This window comes from Garra rufa, chromosome 5, assembly GCF_049309525.1.
Source record: "Garra rufa chromosome 5, GarRuf1.0, whole genome shotgun sequence".
Lineage (NCBI taxonomy): Eukaryota > Metazoa > Chordata > Actinopteri > Cypriniformes > Cyprinidae > Garra > Garra rufa.
The window spans coordinates 37842442-37869923 of NC_133365.1; the positions used below are offsets into that span (position 1 = coordinate 37842442).

General features: G+C 34.6%; 1 protein-coding gene across 15 annotated transcripts in view; it reads left to right on the forward strand.

Moving 5' to 3' along the window:
• Positions 1-27482, forward strand: part of arvcfb (ARVCF delta catenin family member b) — a 331914-nt gene that overhangs the window by 224757 nt on the left and 79675 nt on the right. For all 15 annotated transcript variants that reach the window (XM_073840202.1, XM_073840214.1, XM_073840211.1 and 12 more), the window contains 2 exons: positions 5181-5800; positions 20293-20795. In XM_073840202.1, coding sequence (XP_073696303.1) covers positions 5181-5800; positions 20293-20795 — 1123 coding nt within the window. The remainder of the gene's footprint in view (positions 1-5180; positions 5801-20292; positions 20796-27482) is intronic.

Sequence of the window (27482 nt, forward strand, 5' to 3'; positions counted from 1 at the left end):
ATATATTTATAAATATGTAAAAAATATTATATATATTTAAAATGTATATACAGTTGAGGTCAAAAGTTTACATACACCTTGCAGAATCTGCAAAATGTTAATTATTTTACCAAAGTAAGAGGGATGATACAAAATGCATGATGTTTTTTTTTATTTAGTACTAACTTGAATAAGATATTTCACATTAAATATGTTTACATATAGTCCACAAAAGAAAAAAGATGAATTTATAAAAATGACCCTGTTCAAAAGTTTACATTCACGTGATTCTTAATACTGTGTTGTTACCTGAATGATTCACAGCTGTGGGTTTTTTTTTTCTTTACTGATAGTTGTTCATGAGTCCCTTATTTGTCCTAAACAGTTAAACTGCCCGCTGTTCTTCAGAAAAATCCTTCAGGTTCCACAAATTCTTTGGTTTTTCAGCAATTTTGTGTATTTGAACCCTTTCCAACAATGATTGTATGATTTTGAGATCCATCTTTTCACACTGAGGACAACTGAGGGACTCATATCCAACTATTACAGAAGGTTCAAATGCTCACTGATGCTCCAGAAGTAAAAACAATGCATTAAGAGCCGGGGTGAAAAGTTTTAAAAAGAATAAAGATGTGTAGGCTACATTTTTCTTATTTTGCCTTTAATATCATTTTTTTTTTCATTTAGTACTGCCCTTCAGAAGCTACAGAAGATCCTTACATGTTTCCCAGAAGACAAAATAACTTCAATTTACCCTGATCTTCATCCCCGGCTTTTAATGCATTATGTTTCCTTCTGAAGCATCAGTGAGTGTTTGAACCTTCTGTAATAGTTGCATTTGAGTCCCTCAGTTGTACACAAAATACAAAAAAAAGATGAAAAACCAAAGAATTTGTGGGACCTGAAGGATTTTTTTCTGAAGAACAGCGGACAGTTCAAGGTACTCATGAACAACTATCACAACAAAAAAACACTCAGCTGTGGAGCATTCCGGTAACAACACAAATAAGAAACAAATATAGTGTATGTAAACTTTTGAACGAGGTCATTTTTATAATATTTCAACTAATATTTCATTTCGTGGACTATTTAGACAAGAAAGGTTCTTCTATGGCATCGTGAAGCACCTTTATTTTTTTAAAGTCTAGCCTGTTTTCAGTTAATGAATGGAACATTTTAGCGCACCTCCCATCCAATAATTCGCAATGAGCTTTGTGCTTTACTTTTGTAGCTTACTTTTGATATGAAACAATGCATCAGATTTGAAGTGTTGTTAATTTTATTACAGTATTCAAACAATAAATGCAGTTTTGGCACTGTTTAATGTTAAGAGACAGATCGCTGTAGCGCCTCAGTTCAAGAGAAGCGGCACATGAACTAATCATCTCCTCCGCTTTAATACCAGTTACAGCACTAAATAAACATCCAAAGGTATTTTAAAAGAAATAGTACAACTTACCAATATCCAATCTCATGTAATCACTCAATCAGTGTTTCAACCGCAGGAAGACGTCACTATAACAGTTTGTAAACAATGTCATGTAACGTCACATTTACCTCAGAAAAAACATTCGGTGACCATAAACTCGTTAATCAGCTAGAAAAATAAACTTTAGAGAGGAGCATTTTGCTAAATGTATGCACATATGCACAACATTCATTATTACTTCATTCATAATTTTTACTGTTCTTCAATTTTTAAGTTTTTATGATAGCCACCATTGAAATGTTTATATTTTAAAAAAAAAACACCTTTAATATTATATAGTAATATTTGTGTTAAATCAAGCCTTATTCAGGAGAGCACTCCTCCAAGTAATTCTACAGTATTTTCATTAGAACATTTTATTTTTAATTTGGAAAAAATCTATTCTCAATAAGACCAAAAACATTGCTTATTCTTGCCAGTTTTGATATCATGCCGAAGAAATTGCATCATAGATGCACACTCCTATAGAGCTCGTGTGACTTGCCCTGTTGATGAACTCGTTATTTCTCTTCAATAACTTTTTTTCTGGAGGCTGATGAAGCACAACCATCTTACCTAGTGTATCATCTTGAACAGTATAATAACTCATTTTTACTGTTCAAAAATCATTGTTGAAGCATGATTTCTGCATCTCACAGTGGTGTGTGTTTTAACATGTTAACTTTGTGTGTGGGTGTTAAGGGGTGTTCACACTGACAGCAACTTGTAGAAACGAGCCACTTAGACATGTAATTGAGTTGCTGGTTTGAAACAGCATGAGCAACAGAGACAATTGGCGATGCAACAAAGTAGCAACACTGGCAACAACTAGTAGGAGTGCAGACAGTTCACCTTACAGCTGCACATGCAATTCACCTCATGAATACAGTTGGATACTGCAATCGAGTGTAAATGCCTGCTTGCAAACAGCCGTGCAACAGTTTGTCGACCACCCCCAGTTAAATTGCCATCAGTGAGATTGCTGCTTTCATCTTAATGATGTTTGTTAAAATTAACTGCAGTTCCCCAAAAAAGCTGTGTTCTCCATTGGTTAAACCCATACTGGAGACCGTAAGGGTGATACACTGTAGCTGTGACTGTGGTTACAGATCTTTTTCCCCTTTAGACATAGACACATCCCTTGAGATATTACACACTGACAACTGGCCATGTGGCTTGTAAGGGTTCACACACAGATTCAAGCAGTCATGGTTCATCTCCAATGACAATTAATTTTTATCAAGCTCATTAATTTCCAAGATGAATTTACAGCCATGGACAAAATAGCCAATTAATTGCTTTGCAGAATTCATTGAGCAGCAAATTGGTTTCTGTATCAGCATTGAACCTTCAGGAGCAGCAGCACTCCATCCTCTTGACAGGCAGACATTTTGTAGAATAAGGGACTGGATTAGCACTCAGAGGGGAATAGTGATTTATTTAAGTTGAGTCATAAAGACGTCAGGGCCCTGTGATAGACACAGAGAACTAGAACATCACTCAGGTCTGTGTAGTTTGGTGGCAGTCCTTATGTTGATTGATTTACTGTTGTCATGTGCACTGTTCTATCTTAGTATGTGGGTAATGGTTTACTCTAAGGCTCCCCAGAAGGGTCTGTTAAAAGTTTACCAAGTCAAATCAATGGCTTGTCATACAGGTCAAAAGTTTACATACACCTTGCAAAATTTTAATTATTTATTCTTAATACTGTGTTGTTACCTGAATAATCCACAGCTGTGTATTTTTTTATTTAGTTATAATTGTTTATGAGTCCCTTGTTTGTCCTGAACGGTTAAACTGCCTGCTATTCTTCAGAACAATCCTTCAGGTCCCACCAGGTGTTTTTTTAGCTTTTTTGTGCATTTGAACCCTTTCCAACAATGACTGTATGATTTTGAGATCCACCTTTTTACACTAAGGACAACTGAGGGACTCATATGCAACTATTACAGAAGGATCAAACACTCACTGATGCTTCAGCTGGTTCAAAACAATGCATTAAGAACCAGGGGATGAAAACTTTAACATTTTGAATTTGAAGATCAGAATAAAATTAACTTTTGTCTTCTGGGGAACATGTAAGTATCTTCTCTAGCTTCTGAAGGGCAGCCCTAAATGAAAAAATAAATATATTTAGGCAAAATAAGAAAAATGTACACATCTTCATTCTGTTCAAAAGTTTACACCCCTGGCTCTTAATGCATTTTTTTCCTTCTGGAGCATTAGGGAGCAATTAAAATAAATAACATGCATTTAGTATAATCGCTCTTATTTTGATAAAATAATTAACATTTAGCAGATTCTGCAAGGTGTATGTAAACTTTTGACCTCAACTGTATATGCAGCAGCAGTTTTTGTTGAAATGCGACTCTTCGTGACACAGTTATCTATGTAAGAATACTAGTAAATATTAAAATAAAAACTAATGTTCGAAATGGGAAACTATTTTTGGGGGTTTGTAAATAAATATCAGCTATGAAAAAAAATTCATTTAGTTTTTATTTAATTTTCTATGATCAGATTTGCAAAAGTTAGTATATTTTGCACAAACCAGTAATAAAATAAAATATAACTTTTGTAATTATTGTTATTATTATTTAATTTAATTTTTATCGTCAAATATATACACTACCATTCAAAAGTTTGGGGTTAGTAAGATTTTTTTTCAAGATTTTGAAAGTAGTCTCTTATGATTACTATGGCTATATTTATTTTTATCAAAAATACTGATTAAAAAAAAAATAATATTGTGAAATATTATTACAGTTTAAAATAACTGTTTTCTCTTTTAATATATTTTAACTGTCATTTATTTATTTGAAAGCAAAGTAATTTTCAACTGGCATTACTGGAGTCTTCAATGTCACATTATCCTTCAGAAATCATTCTAATATGCTGACTTGCTGGTCTAGAAACATCTTTATTATTTTCAATGTTGAAAACAGTTGTTCTGCATAATATTGGAAATTGTGCTAAATTTTTTCAAGATACGCTGATGGGTGTGAAATTTAAATAAAAATGTATTTAAAAAATGCTATTTTTTTGTAACATTATAAAAGCTTTCGCTGTCACAAAGTTTTGATGAATTTAATGCTTCCTTGCTGAATAAAAGTAATAATTTATTTTTATAAAATTGTAGTGATCACACATTTTTGAACAACAGTGTTAAAAAAAATGCAAGGTGATAAGTGGACAGCATTTAATGTTGCAACAAAAATGTAGCTTGTGAAATGTTTTCTGTAGCTAAATATAACCTCAGTCCCTTAGTTTAAGCTGTAAAGTAAGTTTGTTGCTGCTGGGGAAACTTAACTGTCGCAAAGTTTTAGTGATGAGAAACTTTGTAACACCTACAACCAAGCACCCACAAGCCTTATATTTTCAGTTCCAGCGGTTTCATTACTGAGAAACTCAAAGCCTTTTAAAAGACTGGAAAAGATCTTCAGTCATTTCACTGCTACTCAGCTAGCTCACAGTGTGACATCCACTTCCCTGCTGATTTTAGACCACTAAGTCAGTGTGCTGCATTTCACTCATAAATGCCTGTGGTTGTTTTGGCTGCAATGATTTGAGCAATCTGACATAATGGCTGCATTTTGAATGGCCCTCGTATCACATGCATAAGGCATCCAAGACAGGAAATGGCTTACTCTAGTTCTGCATAAAAAGCACAAACTTTCACTTCAGTTATTAAGACTTGAAATACTGCTAACTCTTGCTTCTTCCATCCTTCTAGGTCACTAAAATGGTCAAGACAGTAACAACACGAACAGTTCGACAGGTGCCACTGGGTCCCGACGGCCTTCCTCTTCCAGAAGGCTCATCTCCGCTGGGAAGCTACACTGACTCCATTGATCGGCGCTACATGAAGAACGGCGAACGCTTCATCACACCCCAGGCTACTTCCACCCTCACACGCTCGTACAACAATTACAGCGACTCCTACAATGACACTCCAGACAGTCAGTTTCGCCACTACGCACTTCACGATGGATACGGAGACGTGGCCGACAACTACGGAAGTCTGTCTCGCGGAGTCAATTACAGGCCCTATCGGCCCTACATGCCCACCGGTGGATACCGACCGGAGAACAGCTACACTCTCCCCATCCGCAAGGATGACTATGGGCATGTGGCCCAGCCTCAAGTCCCAATGGGAAGTAGCACTGTGGATCTCAATCGTTCTCAGCCTGAGCGCTTCCAACCCGAACCCTACGGACTGGAAGACGACCGCCGCAGTCTCGGCCCAGATGAAGAAGAGCCGTACGACTTAGAGCCTGATTATTCCACGGCTAACCGCCGCACGCTGCCTGGACGTACCATTCGAGAGCCATTGCGCAACGGCCCCCGCGTGAGGTAAGAATCGCGCAGTTGATTTGGTTTGTTTGCTCGTGCTCCTGTGGGTTAGCTCTGTCTTTTGTCAGAATTGTAAGCAGCTTTGATGTGATTGCCTATTGAAGAAATTCAAATGCTCCAGCTCTTGGGAAGCACATAGATGCAGGTTCTGCTTTCACATAATGGAAGGTTATTGCTCAGCAGAGGTAGCTTTTAGTATCCAACAAGATATGAAGGAGCACTGATACATGAAGTTACATTATTATCGTTTTTTTTTTTTTTTTTTGTGTGTACATAAAACAATCTAAAATATTGTATCTATGAAACTATTTATTGATTATTTACAGTTACACTACCAGTGAAAGGTTTTTAAACAGTAAATGTTTTTTAAAGAAGTCTCTTCTCACCAAGCCTGCATTTATTTGATCTAGAGTCCAGCAAAAACAGTGCAATTTTGAAATATTTTTATTATTTAAAATAACTGTTTTCTATTTGTATATATTTCAAAATGTAATTTATTTCTGTGATTTCAAAGCTAAATTTTTAGCATCATTACTCCAGTCACACAGTCCTTTAGAAATCATTCTAATATTCTGATTTGCTGCTCAAAAACATTTATTATCATTATTATTATTATGTTAAAAACAGCTGAATAGAATTTTTTCAGGTTTCTTTTATGAATAGAAAGTTCAGAAAAACATCATTTATCTAAAATAAAAATCTTTTGTAACATTATAAATGTCTTTATCATCACTTTTGATAAATTTAAAGCATCCTTGCTAAATAAAAGTATTAATTTATATAATTACTTAAAAAAATACTGACTCCAAGCTTTTGAATGGTATAGTGCTTTTTATTTATTTATTATTTATGTATTCAACTGTTTTAAATATTATTATTATTATTATTAATAATAATAATCAATGTTTCTTAAACAGCAAATCAGCATATTAGAGTGATTTCTGAAAGATCATGTGACACTGAAGTAATGATGCTGAAAATTTAATCACAGGAATAAATTACATTTTAAAATAGACTCAAATTGAAAATTTTAAATGCAAAAAATATTTCACAATATTACTGTTTTTGCTGTATTTGGATCAAATAAATTCAGGCTTGGTGAGCAAGAGAATTCTTGAAAAAACAAAAAATCTTAATGTTCAAAAACTTTTGACTGGTAGTGTATTTATTATAAATTAATTAATTAATAAATAAACTTTTTTATTTACTTTTTTTATCATTGTGCCAGATAGTAGGGCATTTTTTTCCAAAATGTTTTAAATTCACTAAAACTAAAAATGAAAAGAAATGAAAACAAAAGCACATGATAATTGCATTGTTTTGATTACGCCATTACAATAGTCACTTTACAGTTACTGCTATCATGCAGGTTTAAAATTCTACACATGGCACATTTACTGTCCAACTACAAATATTTTAGAAAATGTATATTTTAGTCAGGTCCTACTCCGTCTGTTTACTAAGTGTCGGCGCTTGTTCACTGAAGTCTGCAAAGTTTAGCGGAGAATCGCATGCAGAAGGCTCATGCACTCTTGACAGCAAAATGGAAATATTTCCATGACCTTCTAACATTTACAGATGGAGAATATAAAAAAACACATCTCTAACACATTTAAAAACGCAGGTAGCGTCTCTGTCAGCAGCAGATGTATCTGTCACAGCAAGCCGCTTTAAACTATACTTGTTGTCTATATCTTACGAGTTATTTTAAGGCCCTTAATGTAAAGCATGTCTCATGTTTAGAACAAACTGGATTATGCAGTTTCTCTTCAGCAGCTCACTCTGTGTCCTCTGCTTTTATTCATATGTGCTCGTATCAAACTACTGTATATTATATACATAGATATAAAAAGTATTGCCTCATACTATATAATTTATAAAAAATATATCGATATATCTTACAAACTCAATATAGCGCTCTGATACTGAAAAAAAGGCATGATAAGGGGACTAAAGACTGTGCACTTTTCTTGATTGTTTTGCTAATGTGTGTTTGTGATAGAGTTAAGTGAGGTCTCAGTTTTCTCTCCAACCCTGAATGTTCTTCCTCTTGAGCTGAGTGACCTTTGCTTTCACAACCAAAGACAGTTGAAAAATATTTTCCTCCTTTAAAAGGACACATTTTCAGTTGTTCTGACCCCAGCTTGCTCTTTGCGGAGATTAGAAAATGCAAAGCAAATGACAGCTGACATACAGCAGGGGGCTGCATATGTGTAATGAAGAGTGATTTCTTTCTGTATAGTAGATGAAGATAGAAGATTTTTGCAGTATTTTTATCTTGTATGACAGAACAGGGAGGCAAGGAGAGATTGTTGTTATCGTGAAACATATTTTTCTTGTCATACTCCTCTAGTCAATATCAGCACATTCCTCATTATGAGGATCTGCAGCAGTTTTGACGGTCCTGTGTGTTGCAGGAGCACAGTGTCTTTTTAATTAGGACGCACACACATATAGAGTAGGCAATCACCGTCACAACTTTTTGACCTCTTCCTGTATTTCAGCCCGTAATGTATTTGTGTACATCCGTGCCAAAATTATAGTGTAATTAGCAGTGATGTCACCCCTCTTACTTCGAATGTCAAAGTCTTGCATTTTGCATCCATCATTAGCATTCCCATAATAACAGATGCTGACAAAAATCTCACTAATGAATGTGTAAAATGAATATGTTAATTAGAGCTTATTGCTTTGCAGTTTGGAAACCCGCAATTATAAAACAGCCAAAATCGCGACATTTAGCAAAGAATTGGTTGCCAGTGTTGTGTTTGCATGGATTAGACAGTTCCAGTGCGTTTAATTTGTTACGCCGACTCGAGGTCTCTTCTTTATCCCTCTTTCTCTATCTCAGTGGAGCTGTTGTTGTCAGAGTGATTAATAGTCTCTGGTGAACACTGCCAGACAAAGGGGGCGTCTCGTCTCCAGCCATATCTCTAATGGTTCATCTCTCCTTGGCTGATCCTCCCTGCACCTGCCACCAGTGCCACAGCGGAGCAGCCATAAGGTCGTCATGCAGAAATCTCCCTGGAGACCACCGGGGACCACTTCCTCTATGCGCTCATGCTGAACTGACAACCATTATATAGTGTTGACAGAAAAAAAAAATATTCTGTCCTTTATATGGAAGTTTGGCGATGGGAACTAGACTGAAAAACTGAGTTGGTGAAAAGTGTTATATAGTAATTTAGAGTGGAATGGAGTTCTTATTTAGTACCAGTTTGGTTTTCAATGCATTCTTCCTCTTGTAAAGCAGAATATCATGCTAAAACACTCAGAGTTTCTGAATCCACACCAGAAAACAGTCAGAGCATCAGTGTAGTCTGATTCCTGAACAAATTAATCTTGTGAGAAGTTTATATTTATAGGGAATCAGAAACATACAACACTGCCAGTGTTTCCTACTTGGTCTCATGGCGAAAACGTAACTGTGGAAACTTTTTCGTGGGACACGAAATATGTACTGCCATGTACGTTTCGTGACATATTTGATGTAAAATGTCCACTGAGTGGCACAAGAGTGTTGGTTTTTTCCCCTGGAACAGATGAACGTTCATATAGTATGTTTTATGGTAAAGTTAGTTTTAGGGTTGGGGTAGGTGTAGACGTTAATAAAACACAATCTAATAGGTAGAAAATGTTATTTATTTGGCATTTTACCTACCAGGTAACATATGAACAAAGGTGAATGTTATGTAAAAATGGAATCGCAAGCATGCCGTTTTAGCTTGTTTTTCGATTTCTCATCTTTTAGCTCTTTTATCGAGAGTAGTGTTTTTCACAGGATTTGTACCCAAGGATTCCACATCCTAAGTCCAACTCCGTACCGAGCAAGCTTGTTACATCCGTTGTTGTCTATTTGTGCTACCCTGTCTGTCATGTCAACCTACCCCAACCCTAAACCTGCCCTTACTGTATTAAAAATACAATGTTGGTAGCATGATCTGATATGTAGCATTATTTGTCGGAACACCGGAAAGCAAAACATATGGAGCTGTAGTCATAACTGTGTACAATAACGATTTAAAGTGCTCGCTGTTTTACCACCTCTAGTGGTTTTTATTTGGAAACTGCAGTGATACGTACTTATTGGAATGTATTTCGCGTCTTGTGAAAAAGTTACCCCAGGTACGTTTTTGTCATGAGACCAGGTTGCTTGATTCCCAAACAAATAATTGTAATGATTTGGATCTTTCTAGTAAATCAAACGTTTACAGTGCAACCAGTGTAGTTCAATTCCTGAACAAATGATTTTAATAAGTCGTTTCTTTCTAGTGAATCAAACACTTACAGTGCAACCAGTGTAGTTCAATTCCTGAACAAATGATTTTAATAAGTCGTTTCTTTCTAGTGAATCACACACTTACAGTGCAACCAGTGTAGTTCAATTCCTGAACAAATGATTTTAATAAGTCGTTTCTTTCTAGTGAATCAAACACTTACAGTGCAACCAGTGTAGTTCAATTCCTGAACAAATGATTTTAATAAGTCGTTTCTTTCTAGTGAATCAAACACTTACAGTGCAACCAGTGTAGTTCAATTCCTGAACAAATGATTTTAATAAGTCGTTTCTTTCTAGTGAATCACACACTTACAGTGCAACCAGTGTAGTTCAATTCCTGAACAAATGATTTTAATAAGTCGTTTCTTTCTAGTGAATCAAACACTTACAGTGCAACCAGTGTAGTTCAATTCCTGAACAAATGATTTTAATAAGTCGTTTCTTTCTAGTGAATCAAACGTTTACAGTGCAACCAGTGTAGTCCAATTCCTGAACAAATGATTTTAATAAGTCGTTTCTTTCTAGTAAATCAAACACTTACAGTGCAACCAGTGTAGTTCAATTCCCAAACAAATTATTCTAATGAGTCAGTTCTTTAGTGATTCAAACACATACAATGCTACCAGTGTAGTCCAATTCCCGAACAAATGATTCTAATGAGTCGGTTCTTTCTAGTGAGTCAGACACATACAGTGCAACCAGTGTAGTCCGATTCCCAAACAAATTATTCCACTTTTGTTTTTGTTTTGTTTTTTTCCTTGTGAATCGAGCACATACAGTGCAACCAGTGTGGTCTGATTTCTAACATATAGTGCAATCTATGTAAATTGTTTCCATTAGAAATTGCTGTAATGAGTGTTCTTATCCTTTTTTATTTTTATTTTTTTATTTTTTTTACAAAAGGGGTATTGTAATAATCACTAATGGAACTGTTAAACAGTGTATGAAGTTTAATTTGACCCCCCAGAATTTTCAGAAATGTTATGTTTCAATTCAAGACAATACAGTAATTTTAATAAGGGGTCGTGAACTGAGAAATCTAAAATTCCCTTGATCTTTTGACATATAAGAGGTCATTATACTATAAAAACATCCTTTAAGTTTCAGAACTCAAAACTTTCTAGTTAGTGTTAAAACACCTTATATTGAAGCCAATCTACCAAAACAACAGGTTGTGAATGTGCCACTTTATGATGAATAGTGTGGCTAAACACCGCCTCTGCAGAAGGTGATCAACGCCTGCTTCTACATCACTGCCTGTTTAGCCCCACCCAACGATTCGCGCACATAGTGTAAATAACGAGAGGCAAGCGCAAAAACAAGACACTGCAGTGCCAGGTTGTGGAAAAACACAGTCTTTGCATTGCCTTCCTTCTGATTCCAAAATTAGGAAAGAACTTTATGAACTTTATTTTTTAATAAAGCTCCAGACCCTGTTAGTAAGAACTTGGTCATTTTACCACAGATTCGTTTACAAGCAAGGCACAGCTCGACACAGGATTTTCAAAAACATTGAAACTAAAAGACGATGCTGTTGACTATATTTTATCCAACAGTAATGTCAACAGTAGCGTGATCAACTGTTTTTATCACATGCTCACTATTGCACAGATATTACAGATTATTTGATACTGAGTATTTATGCGTTTTGACCTAAATCACATCAGCGTCCATCTATGAAGGATTTAGGCTGTCAAACAAATACAACTATGAGCCAATCATAGCAGTGAGCATTTAGTCTACTGTAGTCTACAATCCTCCATGCCTATTCAAACAGACCGTTCTGATGAGGGGGGTAAAAACAGTACAGAAAATAGCCTATTACTATTTATTCTAAATTGTGATGTATTTTGATGTTAAAATCTTGATAACATTATAAGTGGACCTCAGAGACGAGTACAAAATAATCAAAAACGGCAGATCATGACCCCAGTAATATTATTATTTATTGTGATTCATGATTTATTTTTAAAGCATTTCATCAGGTGCAAATTTGTCAAATGAAATGAAAGATCTGTTACTTTTTTTCTCACTTGAATCCACAAGTAATTGCTCATTATAATAGTGGAGTGAGTGATTATTCAAATGTGTGAAATCTCAGTACTGTGTGACTCTTGGAATAATATAAAACTCTTACAAATATGCTAATATTTTCCTAGTTTTCTATTCAGAGGCATAGGCATTTATCCAAAAAATCTAGAAATAAATAATTCAGAGAAAGGAAATGATGGGAGAACAAAATGGATGTAGTAATGGGCACATAACTATGTGGTTTTTGCTGGCAACCAACATAAAACACAAACACACATATTTCTGGAACATGAAGAACATTTGGCTCATTATCGTGGCATAGAATTTGTTGTAATAACTTCAGAGCACCACATCTAGTGCAAGAGCATCATGTTTAGTCAAAGTGCTTTCACGTGTTATGAATACACTCGTATATACAATGGCAGCAATTTAAATGCAAATCTTGACATTCCCATCGCTCAGTCCACAGGGTCCAGACATCTGAACTGTTTAAATAATTTCAATTTGCAAAGTCCTCAGTCTGTGTGTGTGTGTGTGTGTGTGTGTGTGTGTGTAGGAGAGAGAGAGAAGGAAAGAGATGAAACTATCTACACAATGGCAGTGTTTTGAACGATAATTTTAAGACCTCTCGTTGTCTCAGAGTGATCTACTCTTTTGGTCATATCCATTTTCAGTCTGCACCTGACACCATTGTGGCAGCTTTCTAATGAGTTCTGGCAGAAGCTTTTTGGCACAAAATTATTTTTGGCTGAAATTCATTATTTACTCACCTTCATATGGTTCCAAACCCGTATTATTTCCTTTTGTGGTACAAAAACATGGATATTTTTCATACTTTTTATGGTCCTGTCCATGCAATTACATTGGCAGTGGCTGTTAAAAGCATGATAAAAGCACTCATGATAGCTGAAAGCTAATAGCGTAGTAGCTTTGTGTGTGGACCAGAACTAAATTTGACAAAAGTTATTATTCAATTATTGTTCATAATCTTACTCTCCAGCTGGCTGTTAATTCAGAAACTGTAAACAGATCACTGAATCAAGTTGAACATAGTCTGATTCCTAAACAAATCCTTCATTATGATTTGTACACTAAATCAACCAGTTCGTTGAGAAGAATTGACTTAAAAGACTGATTCATTAATTGATGCGATTCTTGACTTTCTTGAGTTTAATTTGTTGATTCATGGTGAAAAAAGTAGGTACACTGCCAGTCAAAAGTTTTTGAACACTAGGATTTTAATGTTTTTTTTTTTTTTTTTTTATATTTTTACTATTTAAAATAACTGTTTTCTGTTTAAATATATTTTAAAATGTAATTTATTCCTGTGATATCAAAGCTGATTTTTTAGCATCATTACTCCAGTGACATGACCCTTCAGAAATCATTCTAATATTCCGATTTGATGCTCAAAAAAACATTAATTGATATTATTTTTATGCTAGAAAAAAAAAGCTGAGTACAATTTTTTCAGGTTTCTTTGATGAATGAAAAGTTTAGAAGAACAGCATTCATCTGAAATAAAAATCTTTTGTACCATCTTTGGATCTTTCTATTCATAAAAGAATCCTGAATGTACTCAACTGTTTTAAATATTGATAATAATAATAATAATACAAAATGTTCCTTGTACAGCAAATCAGCATATTAGAATGATTTCTGAAGGATCATGTGACACTGAAGACGAGAGGAAATATGCAGAAAATTTAGCTTTGATCACTGAAATAAATTACAATTTAAAACATATTCAAATAGAAAGCAGTTATTTTAAATAGTAAAAATATTTCACAATATTACTGCTTTTGCTGTACTTTAGATCAAATAAATGCAGGCTTGCTGAGCAGAAGAGACGTTTTAGTGTTCAAAAACTTTCGACTGGTAGTGTAATTATTCATGAACTGTTCTTTTAAGAGATGCTTTTATATGAAATTACCACAAATGACCACTCTTAATCAGTACTTGGTGAGTCTGAGAGAAATACCTTTTTGTCTAAGCTGACCCAATCTTTTCAATCTCAAGCTTAGTTTTGGATGAAAAGTACTTAAAATAATATGCTGCTGTAGTTATTTTTAGTCCAGTGCTTAGCTTGAATAATAGAACCATCTCAGTTCTAGTCAAACAGCTTTTTACTGTTTCTAGAATGTCTTGGAACAGACATTAGTAAGTTGTTTTCTGGGTGTGAATAACAAGATGAGATGACTCCCGGTCTTGGAAAACACAGCAATAAAGGTCGGAAGAGACGGTGCCAGTAAGTCACTCTGTAAATCGCATTATACTCGGTCATACACACCATCAAACATGAGTCGTGCTGGCTGAGCTTGTGTGCCCTTTCTATATTAGTTGTTCTGGTTAATTATTTGCATCAGCATGAGTCTTGGTGGGAAGAGTATTGAACTGTTTAACTCGACTAGAAATAATGTATCCTGTGTGCCTGCCATGTTAATGTTGGTTTACTCCCAACAGGTCTGGCACCGGTCGCCATTCAGACATTACGTCAGTTAATGATTGTTTCATCATTCTGACACTGAATGGCACTTGGATGGCATTTCCAAAGCAATAAAATGCTTCCAAACTTACCATGTGGTCAGTAACCACTCTCTTAATTTGCATGAAATCTCTTGGCATGTTGCAATAATAAAACAAATGGTGATGATGGTAATGAATGTTGACCAGAGCTGGGTGTTGCAGCAGTGTTAAATGAACTGCAAACTGACACTAGAATTAAGAGTAGTAGTTTATCATTGTGTCAAAATCTGCTAAGTCATTTCACCCAATGGCCACCTTGGACCACACTGACCATTTCAGTCTCTCCCATTAGCTTTTTCACAACTTCGACTGTCTCTGATTACACTTGGGATTACGGATAGAAGAAATGATTCATAATTGGCCACACTGTAATTTACTAAAGGACTTAGTGTTGCTAGAGGATATAGAAAAATATAGAAAAACATAACTGAACTTAAGTGAAGATAATTAAATTCAGTTTAAAAGACAATTACAGTAATCTTTTTTTGCAACCAACAGTTGAATTAAATGGATTTGCTATTTTACTTGTGTTGTGCAAACTTAAATGAAGTACCTTTATTATCTACCTTATTTTTCTCCCGTAAGAGCAGGCGCAGCCATTTGTAAATTTAATGTGTCTGGCTTCTGGTCTCATCCACTTCCAGCTGTTTTTAGCTGTATAAAACAGCTTGTTTTGCTGCTTGATATTGCAAAATGGTGTGTCTTACCTTATTATTTTAATGTACACTACCAGTCAAAAGTTTTTGAACAGTAATATTTTTTATGTTTTTTTTAAATAATTACTGCATTTATTTGATCCAAAATACAGCAAAAGCAGTAATATTGTGAAATATTTTAACTATTTAAAGTAACTGCTTTCTATTTGAATATCTTTTAAAATGTAATGTATTCCTGTGATTTCAAAGCTGAATTTTTAGCATCATTACTCCAGTCTTCAGTGTCTTTATTTGCTGTTCAAAAAACATTTATTTTTATTATTATTATTATTAATATTTAAAACAGTTGAGTACATTTTTTTGTTCAGGATTCTTTGATAAATAGAAAGTTTTTGTTATGGGAAAGAAAACATAGAAATTAATACTTTTATTTAGCAAGGATGCTTTAAATTGATCTAAAGTGATAAGTGCTTCAGATAAATGCTATTTTTCCTGAAAAAAATGTTATCAGCTGTTTTCAATATAATAATAATAATAATAAAAATAAATGTTTTTGAGCAAATCATAATATTATAATGATTTCTGGAGGATCATGTGACTGAAGTAATGATACTAAAAATTCAGCTTTGAAATCACAGGAATAAATTACATTTTAAAATATGTTCAAATAGAAAACAGTTATTTTAAATAGTAAAGGTATTTCAAAATTCTACTGTTTTTGCTGTACTTTATATCAAATTAGTGAGCAGAAGAGACTTATTTAAAAAACATAAAAAATTGGACTGTTCAAAAACTTTTGACTGGTCGGCGCCGATAGCCTTGTGGGCAGCGCGTTGACATACAGCGCCGTTGCGCTTCCGGCATCCTGTGTTCGAATCCCGACTTGAATCTCTCTCCCACTTCACTTCCTGTCACGTCTGATCTGTTCTATCAAAATGCCAAAAAAAAAAAAAACAAAAAAAAAACTTTTGACTGGTAGTGTATTATCTTAATTATTAACAGTTTTAGGCCAGAAAACAGCTTACTTCCACATTGAAAAATAAGGTAAAATACCCACTAGATGAAATAAAAGTGGAAAACTCACATATTTTTCATATTTATTTAATAAGAATTGCTTTTAAAGTGACCATATAATGCTACCACTCAAATATTTAAGGTCGGTAAGATGTTTAAAATGTTTTTGAAAGTCACCAAGGTTAACATTTACTTGATCATAATATAGTAAAATATTAATATTATGAAATATTATTGCAATTTAAAATAGCTATTTTAATTTGAAAAGGTAATTTATTCTTGTGAAGGGATTTTCAGCATTATTACTCCAGTTTTCAAAAAAGTTCAAATGCTAGGAGATTGACAGTCATCTGACAACATGTTGTACCCCTGCTTTGTCATTCCCAGTAAGTGTGCTTAAAAGTCTTTTTTCTTCTGGGACTAATCAAATGATGTGTTCTTCATGTTCCATCATAGAGTTAATGCCCCATTTCATGACCATATCATCAATTTACGATGTCAGATGTATGAACTGTTCATTTCAAGCGCTGCCATGTAACAGCTTGCTGAGATTTCCTCCCTCTGTAATGTGCCCTCAAATCACCTCCAAAGTTGCAGTACATAATTAACATAAAACTCTCATTAAAAGTGCATCCCTCACAACCGCCAACATTCTCAGCTGTGGCCCATTTTGTCAAGTCACACATCAAAGACTTTGTTCACACTGTGCGTAAATCCGATTTCTTTTTCAAATCCAGTCTTCAGCAGTTTTTTTCTTAACTGTCTTTTCTGCGCTGTCTTTTTCTAAGCGATAAAATCTGATCATATACTGTGTATATATATAATATGTATAAGAATTTGAAGTGTGTTTTTCTTGTAGCTGTTCAGATTACAAACACAGCAAAGGATTGAGATCTAAACAACATTTCCTCTGTGGATTCATGAGTGCTGTTAGATTATAGTGGTGGCTTTATATTTGCACATTTGGTCCCTAGCGCGCTGAATTTCTGGTACACCTTGTTTTTTCCCAACTAGAGTGAGATGGGGACAGAAAATGAGCTGGAAATGGAGAGAGAGAAAGAGTGATGGTGAGTGAGTGGCACAGGGGCTTAATATTTCTATGCCAATTTAGAAGTACCACCACAGGGACATCTCTGTTTTGTTCACACTGATAATGAAGCATGCTGAGACTCCTGTCTGAGATTGATGTAACCTCCCTGATGTGTACAGCACAGCCCCAGACATGTTATTTCAACTTCTGTGCTGTAGAGGACATGAACTGTTTGAGTAAAAAAACATGGGCTCATGAGAGCATCCAGCCGCCTGCAGCATGAACACACACAGAGAATAAGAATGTTTATGTTAATAAAAGTTATTGTAAATGTGAGATGTGCGTAGATTCTTTTTGGATAACAAACAAAATCAGTTGCTGCTTTATTTATTGTTTGAATTTGTTGGATGTTGCAGGTTATTGAATACACAGCCTCATATATGTGACCCTGGACCACAAAACCAGTCATAAGGTTAAATTTTACAAAACTGAGATATATACATCATATGAAAGCTTAGTAAATAAGCTTTCTATTGATGCATGGTTTGTTAGGATAGGACAATATTTGGCTGAGATACATCTATTTGAAAATCTGGAATCTAAGGGTGCAAAAAATCAAAATACTGAGAAAATCACCTTTAAAGTTGTCCAAATTAAGTTCTTAGCAATGCATATTACTAATCAAAAATTACCTTTTGATAGGTTTACAGTAGGAATTTGACAAAAAATCTTCATGGAACATGATCTTTACTTAATTTCCTAATGATTTTTGACATAAAAGAAAAATCAATAATTTTGACCCATACAATGTATTTTTGGCTATTGCTACAAATATACCCCAGCGACTTAAGACTGGTTTTGTGGTCCAGGGTCACATATAAGCTGACACTTCTGAAAACATGTGAAAAGTAATAGAAACCCAGCAGACATTAAGTGTATTTTTAAATATGTATTTGACGTATAATTAATAATAATATACACTACCAGTCAAAAGTTTTTGCACAGTAAGTTTGTAAAAAGTCTCCTCTGCTCACCAAGCCTGCAATTATTTGATCCAAAATTCAGCAAAAGCAGTAATATTGTGAAATGTTTTTACTATTTAAAATAACTGCTTTTTATTTGAATACATTTTAAAATGTAATTTATTCTTGTGATCAAGTTTAAATTTTAAGCATCGATCCTTCAGAAATCATTCTAATATGTTGATTTACTGTTCAACTGTTAAAACAGTTGAGTAATTTTTTTTTTTTTTAGGATTTTTTTTTGATGAATAGAAAGATCCAAAGGTTATATCAAATAAAAAGCTTTCGGAACATTACACACTCTACCATTCAAAAGCTTGGAGTCAGTATAATTTTTTAATTATTATTTATTTATTAATTAACAAAATACTTTTAAATAGCAAGGATGCTTTTGGATCAAATAAATGCAGGCTTGGTGAGCAGAAGTGACTGGTAGTGTATAAATAATGTTAATTTAAAATTAATTCTTTTAATGTTTTGCTCGCCAAGGTGGCATTTAAAATTCAAAAGGACAGCGTTTATTTGGATTTTTTTAACAATGTAAAAGTCTGTCACTTTTACTGTATTAGTGTATTCATTTCTTGCATTAAAATAACTTTCTGACCCCCAAAATTTTGCATGGTAGTCTATTAAGTATTTTTCCTTCCACTGACTTTAGAAGTTAAAAGCAGCCAATGCCACTTCAGAGTTTGTGTGATGCCTCAGAGAAATGCAAATCTCTTGCTACCGACTGTGGAGCAGCGGGTCAGTTTTTTGGAAATTATATGTTTTATCAGCTCCGTTTTAATAAAGTGATACAATGGCTAATTTCCGAGGTGCCTGAAGTACCAGGAAATGTTCCCACTGAGCATTTGTTTGCAAACTGTATTTTCAGCCTATAGGGCTATTTGGTTGGCTTAATGGTTCTTCCATGTTGCATTACAGCTTTTTTCCATCTACTTTGGACTTTTTATGTCTTTTTTTTTTTACACTTTCAAAGACAGCACAATAGCAGTAGCAAAAATTATTCAGACACCAGATATAATTTTTTATATAGTTTTTTACTAGTGGGTGCAGGACACTATAGTTGATTTATGTAAGTGAGGATAGCAAAATAAAGTAAACTATGACATATTATACCCAAAAATTCTCCATACAGTGGACTACCAGTAAAACTTGGGACCAAAAATTTGATTTGACAAATTGACCTCACCATTTTCTGTTACATACCTTTCTATCAAAAGGTTATCAAGATGATTTTGTTCTGAAACAGTTTAACGCTTGACTTTTAGACATATTTTATTACCACTTTCTAAACTATAGCGAGTAATCTGTGATAATGTGAGAAATGTGTCTGAATACATTTTGGTTTGACTGTATTTCTACTGTGAATTTTCAAAGCATTGTCAGTCTCAGTTTACAATGAATATTTCAGAAATGCACATTGATTATTTCCTTTTCTATCCCAGCATATTGATTGCTTGCTTGTGATACGGATCTCTTAGAATAGTCCAGAGCTGGGATTCTCCCAATAGAAGTGATGCTTTACTACGCTGTATTCAGATTACTCCTATTAGGGAAGCCATCCATCGCTCTCTATCCATCTGTCTCTCTTCCTCTCTCTCTTTGATTCTAGTCTGTTCTATATTTGCTCTGAGCCATGCGGGCTCTCTGTTTTCCCTCGTGCTGTATCCCATCCATCATTAATTAAAGAAAGAGAGAACATCACTGTGTCCTGACAGACACAATTAATACAGAAATAGCAGCAGTTTTTCTTATTGACTAGTGCTGTGGATTCGTTGACACCATGGTTAATAACTAAAGCAATCACCTTTTTCTCTGTCTCTGTCTTACTTAGAGTTTTTCACTCTTTCCTGTTATTTGTGTGCGGTTAATACAATCGAATGACTTATAAATCTCTTCAAAATCGCTCTCTTTTTCTTCATTTGTTACAGAGGCTATGAGGACCCTATCGAGGCTGAATTAATCGATGAAAGACACCCCTACATCCATGGCATGTACCCAGCACCTCTTGCCCAACCCGAGAGGGGCAGCTTGGCCAGTCTAGACCGCATGGGTGGACGTCGCTCTCCTTCGATTGACAGCATTCGCAAAGACCCGCGCTGGAGGGACCCCGACCTGCCTGAGGTCATCGCCATGCTAGGTCATCCCATCGATCCGGTCAAATCTAATGCAGCTGCCTACTTGCAGCATCTCTGCTATGAAAATGACAAGATAAAAAAGGATGTTAGGCAGCTGAAGGGGATCCCAGTGCTGGTGGGTTTGCTGGACCACCCTAAAGCAGAAGTCCATCGCAAGGCTTGTGGAGCTTTGAGAAACATCTCCTACGGCAAGGACCACGATAACAAGGTGGCCATCAAGAGCTGTGATGGGATTCCAGCTCTCATCCGTCTGCTGAGGAAAACCAATGACATGGAAGTTCGGGAACTTATCACAGGTATGATATGATAACTATATTTCAGACTGGAACACTGTGATCATGAACACAAAAATGTATTCACTTTTTTCTTAACGTGGAAGTAAGCTAATGGATGAGACTTCTGGTTCATTAGCCACTATAGGGAAATAACAAAAAGAATAAAAACATGCAGTAAACTGTAAAACTGTTTGCACTACAAACCAGTGTGTTCATAATTAAGATAATACATTAAAACAATATGGTAAGACACACCAATTTGCAATATCAAGCAGCAAAACAAGCTGTTTTGCACAGCTAAAATTAGCTGGATGTGGATGAGGCCGGAAGCCAAACCCATAAAATTGACAAATGGCCCACTCTTACATGAAGAAAAAGATGAATAAAAGAAGTTGTAAGTGGGGTGTCACTTACCTAATTTACTAGGCTATTTTGAGCTCTTTTTTCCCCATTTCTTTCTCTTTTGGTGCCAAAGATAAAATAAGACATGATGAAAAAATATATTTCCATTTTATTTTCCTTTAATTTAGCAAGGGCATATTAAATTGATCAAAACTGGCAGTAAAGACATTTATAGTGTTATATAATGTAATATTTATAAAGATGATGTGGCACTGAAGACTGGAGTAACGGCTGCAGAAAATTAAACGTTGCCATCACAGGAATAAATTACATTTTAAAATAAATTAAAATAGAAAACGGTTGTTTTAAACTAAATAATATTTCACAATATTTTAGCAAATGGTATTTTAGCAGTAGACTTAATTTTAAAAAATCTAACAGACTCAAACTTTTGAATGGTCGTGTATTAATCGTTTATTTTTGAGAACTCAGGTAATAATTTTAAGAATGCTAAATTGCATTCTTTTACACGCTAATCTAAAATTTGAGATGGACATGTTTATGGCAGTTACGGGAACTGGTCGAAATTCAATTATGGATTTATTAGGCTGACCAATGTAAGTAATTTTCAGTCCTGTGACAAAAGTAACCTTCCATCTTTTTTGGCTTGTTTGTCCTAAATCGTGTATGATTCATTCATTTGTGTTTTTCTCATTTAATCTAGTCATGCTTGGCAAGCATCCTACTAATACTAGCCATAGGCCTCTCATGCACGTTTAAATACCAGATGAGTCTGGACTGATGTTGACTGAATCCAGGTCAGTCTTTCAGCAGGGTCGTGACATGCTAAATATTAGGGCTGGATATTGTGACCAATTCGGCGATTCGATTCGATTCTTATTTTTATGATTTCGATTCGATTCGATTTCGATTTCGATTTGATTCGATTCGATATCGATTAGCTATCAATATTTCATTTAAAATGTTAGTTTTGCAGACATGGGATCCATATTTTGATATAAATGCTGGTAACTGAAACTCTCCTACTTAAGTTTATTACTGAAATGCACATTAATAATAGGGTGCACACAGTTGTTTATTTTAAACAACTTTTATTTTAAATGAACACTGTAACAAGAAGTCATAAATATGTGCATCCATTGTACACCATGTAAACAAACTGCAAAATGCACATTACTGTAAAAAAATTAAAAGACAGTAACAGTTCTTAACTACAGCCTAATCATTTTTGATCACCAGATTTTTCTGCAAAAAAAGCAGCTGATGGACGAGAGGTGAATATTCATATCCTCTTACGTGAAGCACGCGCATTAAGAATCGATTCGGGGATTTCCCGAATCGATATCGTTGCATTAAACTGAAGATCGATTAAAATCGGAGAATCGATATTATCCAGTCCTACTAAATATCGCTGTAAGAACACACTGGGGTTTATGTGTCTCTTCATGGGACCTTAATCCCTCAGGCCTGGTCTCCATGACCTGACACACATTTACCAAAATGTGGAGAACGCAAAAGAGGTCCTGCTTCACACTGACACACAAAGCGCAAGGGCCAAAAACACATTTGCATGCAGTCACAAATTTTATTTTATTACTGGAAAAAGGGATTTGTGTCACCAGCAGACAATGAGGGATACAACATCATAAGAAAAAAAAAAACATTTGTGTTTGAAATAATTACATAACACTCCCATTTGTGACCCTGGACCACAAAGCCAGTCTTAAGTAGCATGGGAATATTTGTAGCAAAATTTAAAAAAACTAAAATTGTCAAAAATCATTAGGATATTAAGTAAAACAAAACTTTTTGAATTTGAAGATCAGGGTAAATTTAACTCATTTTGCCTTTTGGAAAGATGTGTCTATCTTCTGTAGCCTCTGAAGGGTAGTACTAAATGAAAAAAAAAAATGAAATATAGGCATAATAAGAGAAATGTATACATCTCCATTCTGTTCAAAAGTTTTCACCCCCAGCTATTAATGCATTGTGTTTCCTTTTGGAGCATCAGGGAGCATTTGAACCTTCTGTAATAGTTGCATATGAGTCCCTAAGTTGTCCTCATTGTGAACAGATGGATCTCAAAATCATTAAACAAAATCATTTTTGGAAAGGGTTCAAATACACTAAAATTGTGGAAAACCAAAGAAATTGTGGGACTTGAAGGAATTTTTAGAAGAACAGCAGGCAGTTTAACCGTTCAGGAAAAGCAAGGGACTCATGAACAACTCTCATTAAAAAAAAAAAAAAAAAAAAAAACACAACTGTGGATCATTCAGGTGAGAACACAATATTAAGAATAAAGGGGGTGTAAACTCATGGGGTCATTTATAAATTTAACTAATATTTGCTCTTGTGGACTATATGTAAACATCTTTTATGTGAAATATCTTATTCAGATCAGTACTAAATAAAAAAAAAAAAGCATTCATTTTGTATGATCTCTCTTATTTTAGTAAAATAATTAACATTTTGCAGATTCTGAAAGGGGAATGTAAACTTTGACCTTTTTCAGTTTTCTTGATGAAGAAAGTTCAAAAGAACATTTAAAAAAAATGTACTATTATATATTTCTTTAATGTCACTTAGATTAATTTCATGCATCCTTGCTGAACTAAAGTATTAATTTCGTTCTAAAAAGTTTACTGACCCCAAACTTTTGAACTAGTGTATGCTTAAAAAAATACTGGTTGCAATTTTTTTTCTTTGCTAGGGTTTGGTGAAACTACAGAAAGCGAAAGTTTTTCTGGTAATGACATTGACTGATGGTTCTCCAGACCAGACATTCAGTTATTTCACAGGTCATGAAGAAAAGTTTCTGGTGTGTGAAATACCTGAGTGAATCCTCACAGTGCTGGGGTATGAAACAGTGACGTATAACAGCTCTGCAGCCTCAGTGATTAACTTTACAGCACACTGTTGCTTTCAGTCTCAGTTAAAAATAGCTCTTTTCTTCAGGATGGAGGGAATATAATATGTCAGTTCCAAACCGAGCCCTTGACAGCCGTATGGTTTATCTGCAAGGCCCCTATAAAAACACTGCCCTTACAATAGTCTTTCAGCAGCGTGGAAAACCCAGAATGTTTTTCTACAATTAAAAATAATTACATGGTTTTAAAAATAGTTTCGCCTTGTGCTCTTGAACACCATGGTTGGTATACCCGTATCTTCAGCAGCACCTATTTGCACCCTCAACCAAGAAGCTCTTTGTGTGGTTATTGCTAGTAGTTATTTCTTTCTGTTAATTTTTTTCTACTTCAGAAGAATCTGCTTAGAATTTTTCATTACCTTTTCCACTTTTCAGCATTATTTTTAATTAAACTGTCTGTTTTAATTTGGTGACCCTGTGTCAAATGTTCTTCATGCGCTGTGAATATTTAGCAGTTCATATTCATATTTTTAAATTAAGGTGGTCAAGACTGATACAACTTCAAAGCATCATAATTTCCTTTTCGGAGCTCTCCAGCTTAAATGTTAAAAGTCTTTTGAACTAATTTATCATTTAATTATAACCACCCAGCTACAGCAGTATGTTTATACCAGTAGCCATGAACCTCTGCTTCCTTATCTGCATTCTGTATCTTTGTATCTTCCTCACCTCTCCATCTTGACCTCATTCTCTCTCAGTATCTCTTTATTTTCTGTCTGTATTGCTCTGATCAAGTAAGTTTCTAGAAGAAATAGAGTTGAGGCATACTAATTCCAAAATCCGTACTATATGACTCTTTGACTTCTCTGTTTTTTTTTTTTTTTAAAGGAGAAATTCACTTCCAGAACAAAAAATTACAGATATACTAACCCTCTTGATGTTCATGTCTTTCTTTCTTTAGTCATGAAGAAATTGTTTTTTGAGGGAAAACATTTCAGGATTTTTCTCCATATAGTGGATTTCTATGGTGCCCCGAGTTTGAACTTCCAAAATTAAGTTTAAATGTGGCTTCAAACGATCCCAAATGTGGTTGCAAATGATCCTGGCCGAGGAAAAAGGGTCCTATCTAGTGAAACGGTCAGTTATTTTTATTTTTTTCTAATTACAATTATATACTTTTTAACCTCAAGCACTCATTTTGTCTTGCTCTGCCTGAACTCTTTTTTTTTTTTTTTTTTTTTTTTTTTTGTTCAAGACAGTTAGGGTATGTCGAAAACTCCCATCTCATTTTCTCCCTCAAGATGGAAGTTTTTCAACATACCCTAACTGTCTTGAACCAGAAAAAACTGAATTCAGGTAGACAAGACGAACCTTTGAGGTTAAATAGTATATAAATTGTAATAGTTTTTTTTAAACGATCATTTTGCTACATAAGACTCTTCTTCTTTGGCTGGGATTGTTTACAACTGCATTTGGGATTGTTTGAAGCCACATTTAAACTGCTTTTTGGAAGTTTAAACTCGGGGCACCATAGAAGTCCACTATATGGAGAAAAATCCTCAAATGTTTTCCTTAAAAAAAAAACGTATTTCTTTACAAAGAAAGAAAGACATGAACATGTTGAATGACGATGAGTACATTATTTGTAAATTTTTGTTCTGGAAGTGAACTTTAATCTTGGGGATTTTTCAGTGACTTTTTCTGCTGGTTGCATTGTTACGCCAGTAGGTGGCGACAAGTGACAGCCTGACTCAGAAAGTAATTCTCATCTGATTCATTAAAAAATGCTGATTTATTAAAAAATGAAGCAAGTGACTTTATGAGTGAGTCACTGAATCATTCACTAAACGGATTTGTTCGAAGACACTCATTTGGAAAATACCACTATTATGTGTTGTTTGGAGATGCAGTTGATTGTGTGGCTTTATTCTGAACTCTTTCATTGGCGCAGCAAAAGAGACAGCAATATTTTATCTAAAGTGTAAGTTAATCAATATTAAAAAATGTAATTCACTTCCAAAATAAAAATTCCTTGATAATTTACTCACCCCCATTTTACCCATGATGTTTATGTCTTTCTTTCTTCAGTCGAAAAGAAAGGTTTTTGAGAAAGCATTCTAGTATTTCAGTACATTGACTGAGGAAAGACAGATATGAACATCTTGAATGACATGGGGGTGAGTAAATTATCAGAAAATTTTTATTCTCAAAGTGAACATACATAGAAATTACATTACATAGAGCCGTTTAGAAATACAATTACTAAATGTCAGTGTTTGATTTTATTTACTTTTGGACTATAACCCATTTCGGTACTGTGTTGAATCTCACAGTCTGATTGATTCCTTTTTCTTTTGTTTGTGTACTTTTGTAGAGGTCTTCTTAAATCACCTTAGGATGTAATAAAAAATGTAAGGACATTAGAAAAAGGAAACAAAACGTTGCTTACAAAATGACATTTGTTCAGAAATTCCAGAAGTCCCGAGTATAGTGGCATTTCTGAGATGATCACCTCGTTTACCCCTCTTTCCTGTTTCTTTCTCTCTGACTCGGCTGTCCAATCAGTGTATGATGAATGGCAGGGGGCAGGATGGGACTGTAATAGCCCTAAGTGAATGGCCTGTTAGAACAGCATGTCTGCTGCTCCCAGGAAATTGAATTAGCTGGGAGGCTCCAATGACAAGCAGGAAGGAGTAAACTCAATCAGGCTGCACCTCTTGCAAGCTTCAGCTTCCCTCATGTGAGTTTCATTGGCTCCTTTTGTATTAGATTTGTGGGATATCCAGGAACCTGCAAAAGATGCCAGGGGAACCGAGCAGATACAGCTATGTGTATGTGTTTATGTATACAGTACACAATACAGTTGATGTCAAAAATTTAAATACACCTTGCAGAATCTGCAAAATGTTAATTATTTTCCTAAAATAAGAGGGATCATACAAAATGCATGTTATTTTTTTATTCAGTACTGACCTGAATAAGATTTTTCACATAAAATACATTTACATTTAGTCCACAAGAGAAAATAATAGAGAATTTATAAAAATGACTCAGTTCAAAAGTTTACATACGCTGGATTCTTAATATTGTGTGTACCTGAATGATCCACAGCTGTGCTTTTTTTTTTGTTTAGTGATAGTTGCTCATGAGTCCCTTGTTTGTACTGAACAGTTAAACTGTTTTTCCCAAGAAAAATCCTTTAGGTCCCACAATTGTTTTTTTGTTTTTTAGCATTTTTGTGTATTTTAACCCTTTCCAACTATGACTGTATAATTCTGAGATCCAGGGGTGTAAACTTTTGAACAGAATGAAAATGGGGAAAATTTTTCTCATTTTGCTTAAATATCATATTGTTTTTATTTAGTATTGCCCTTCAGAAGCTACAGAAGATACTTAAATGTTTCCTAGAAGACAAATTAAGGCAAAGTTTTCCTTATATTCTAAATCAAATTGGCTCTTAATGGATCGTGTTTCCT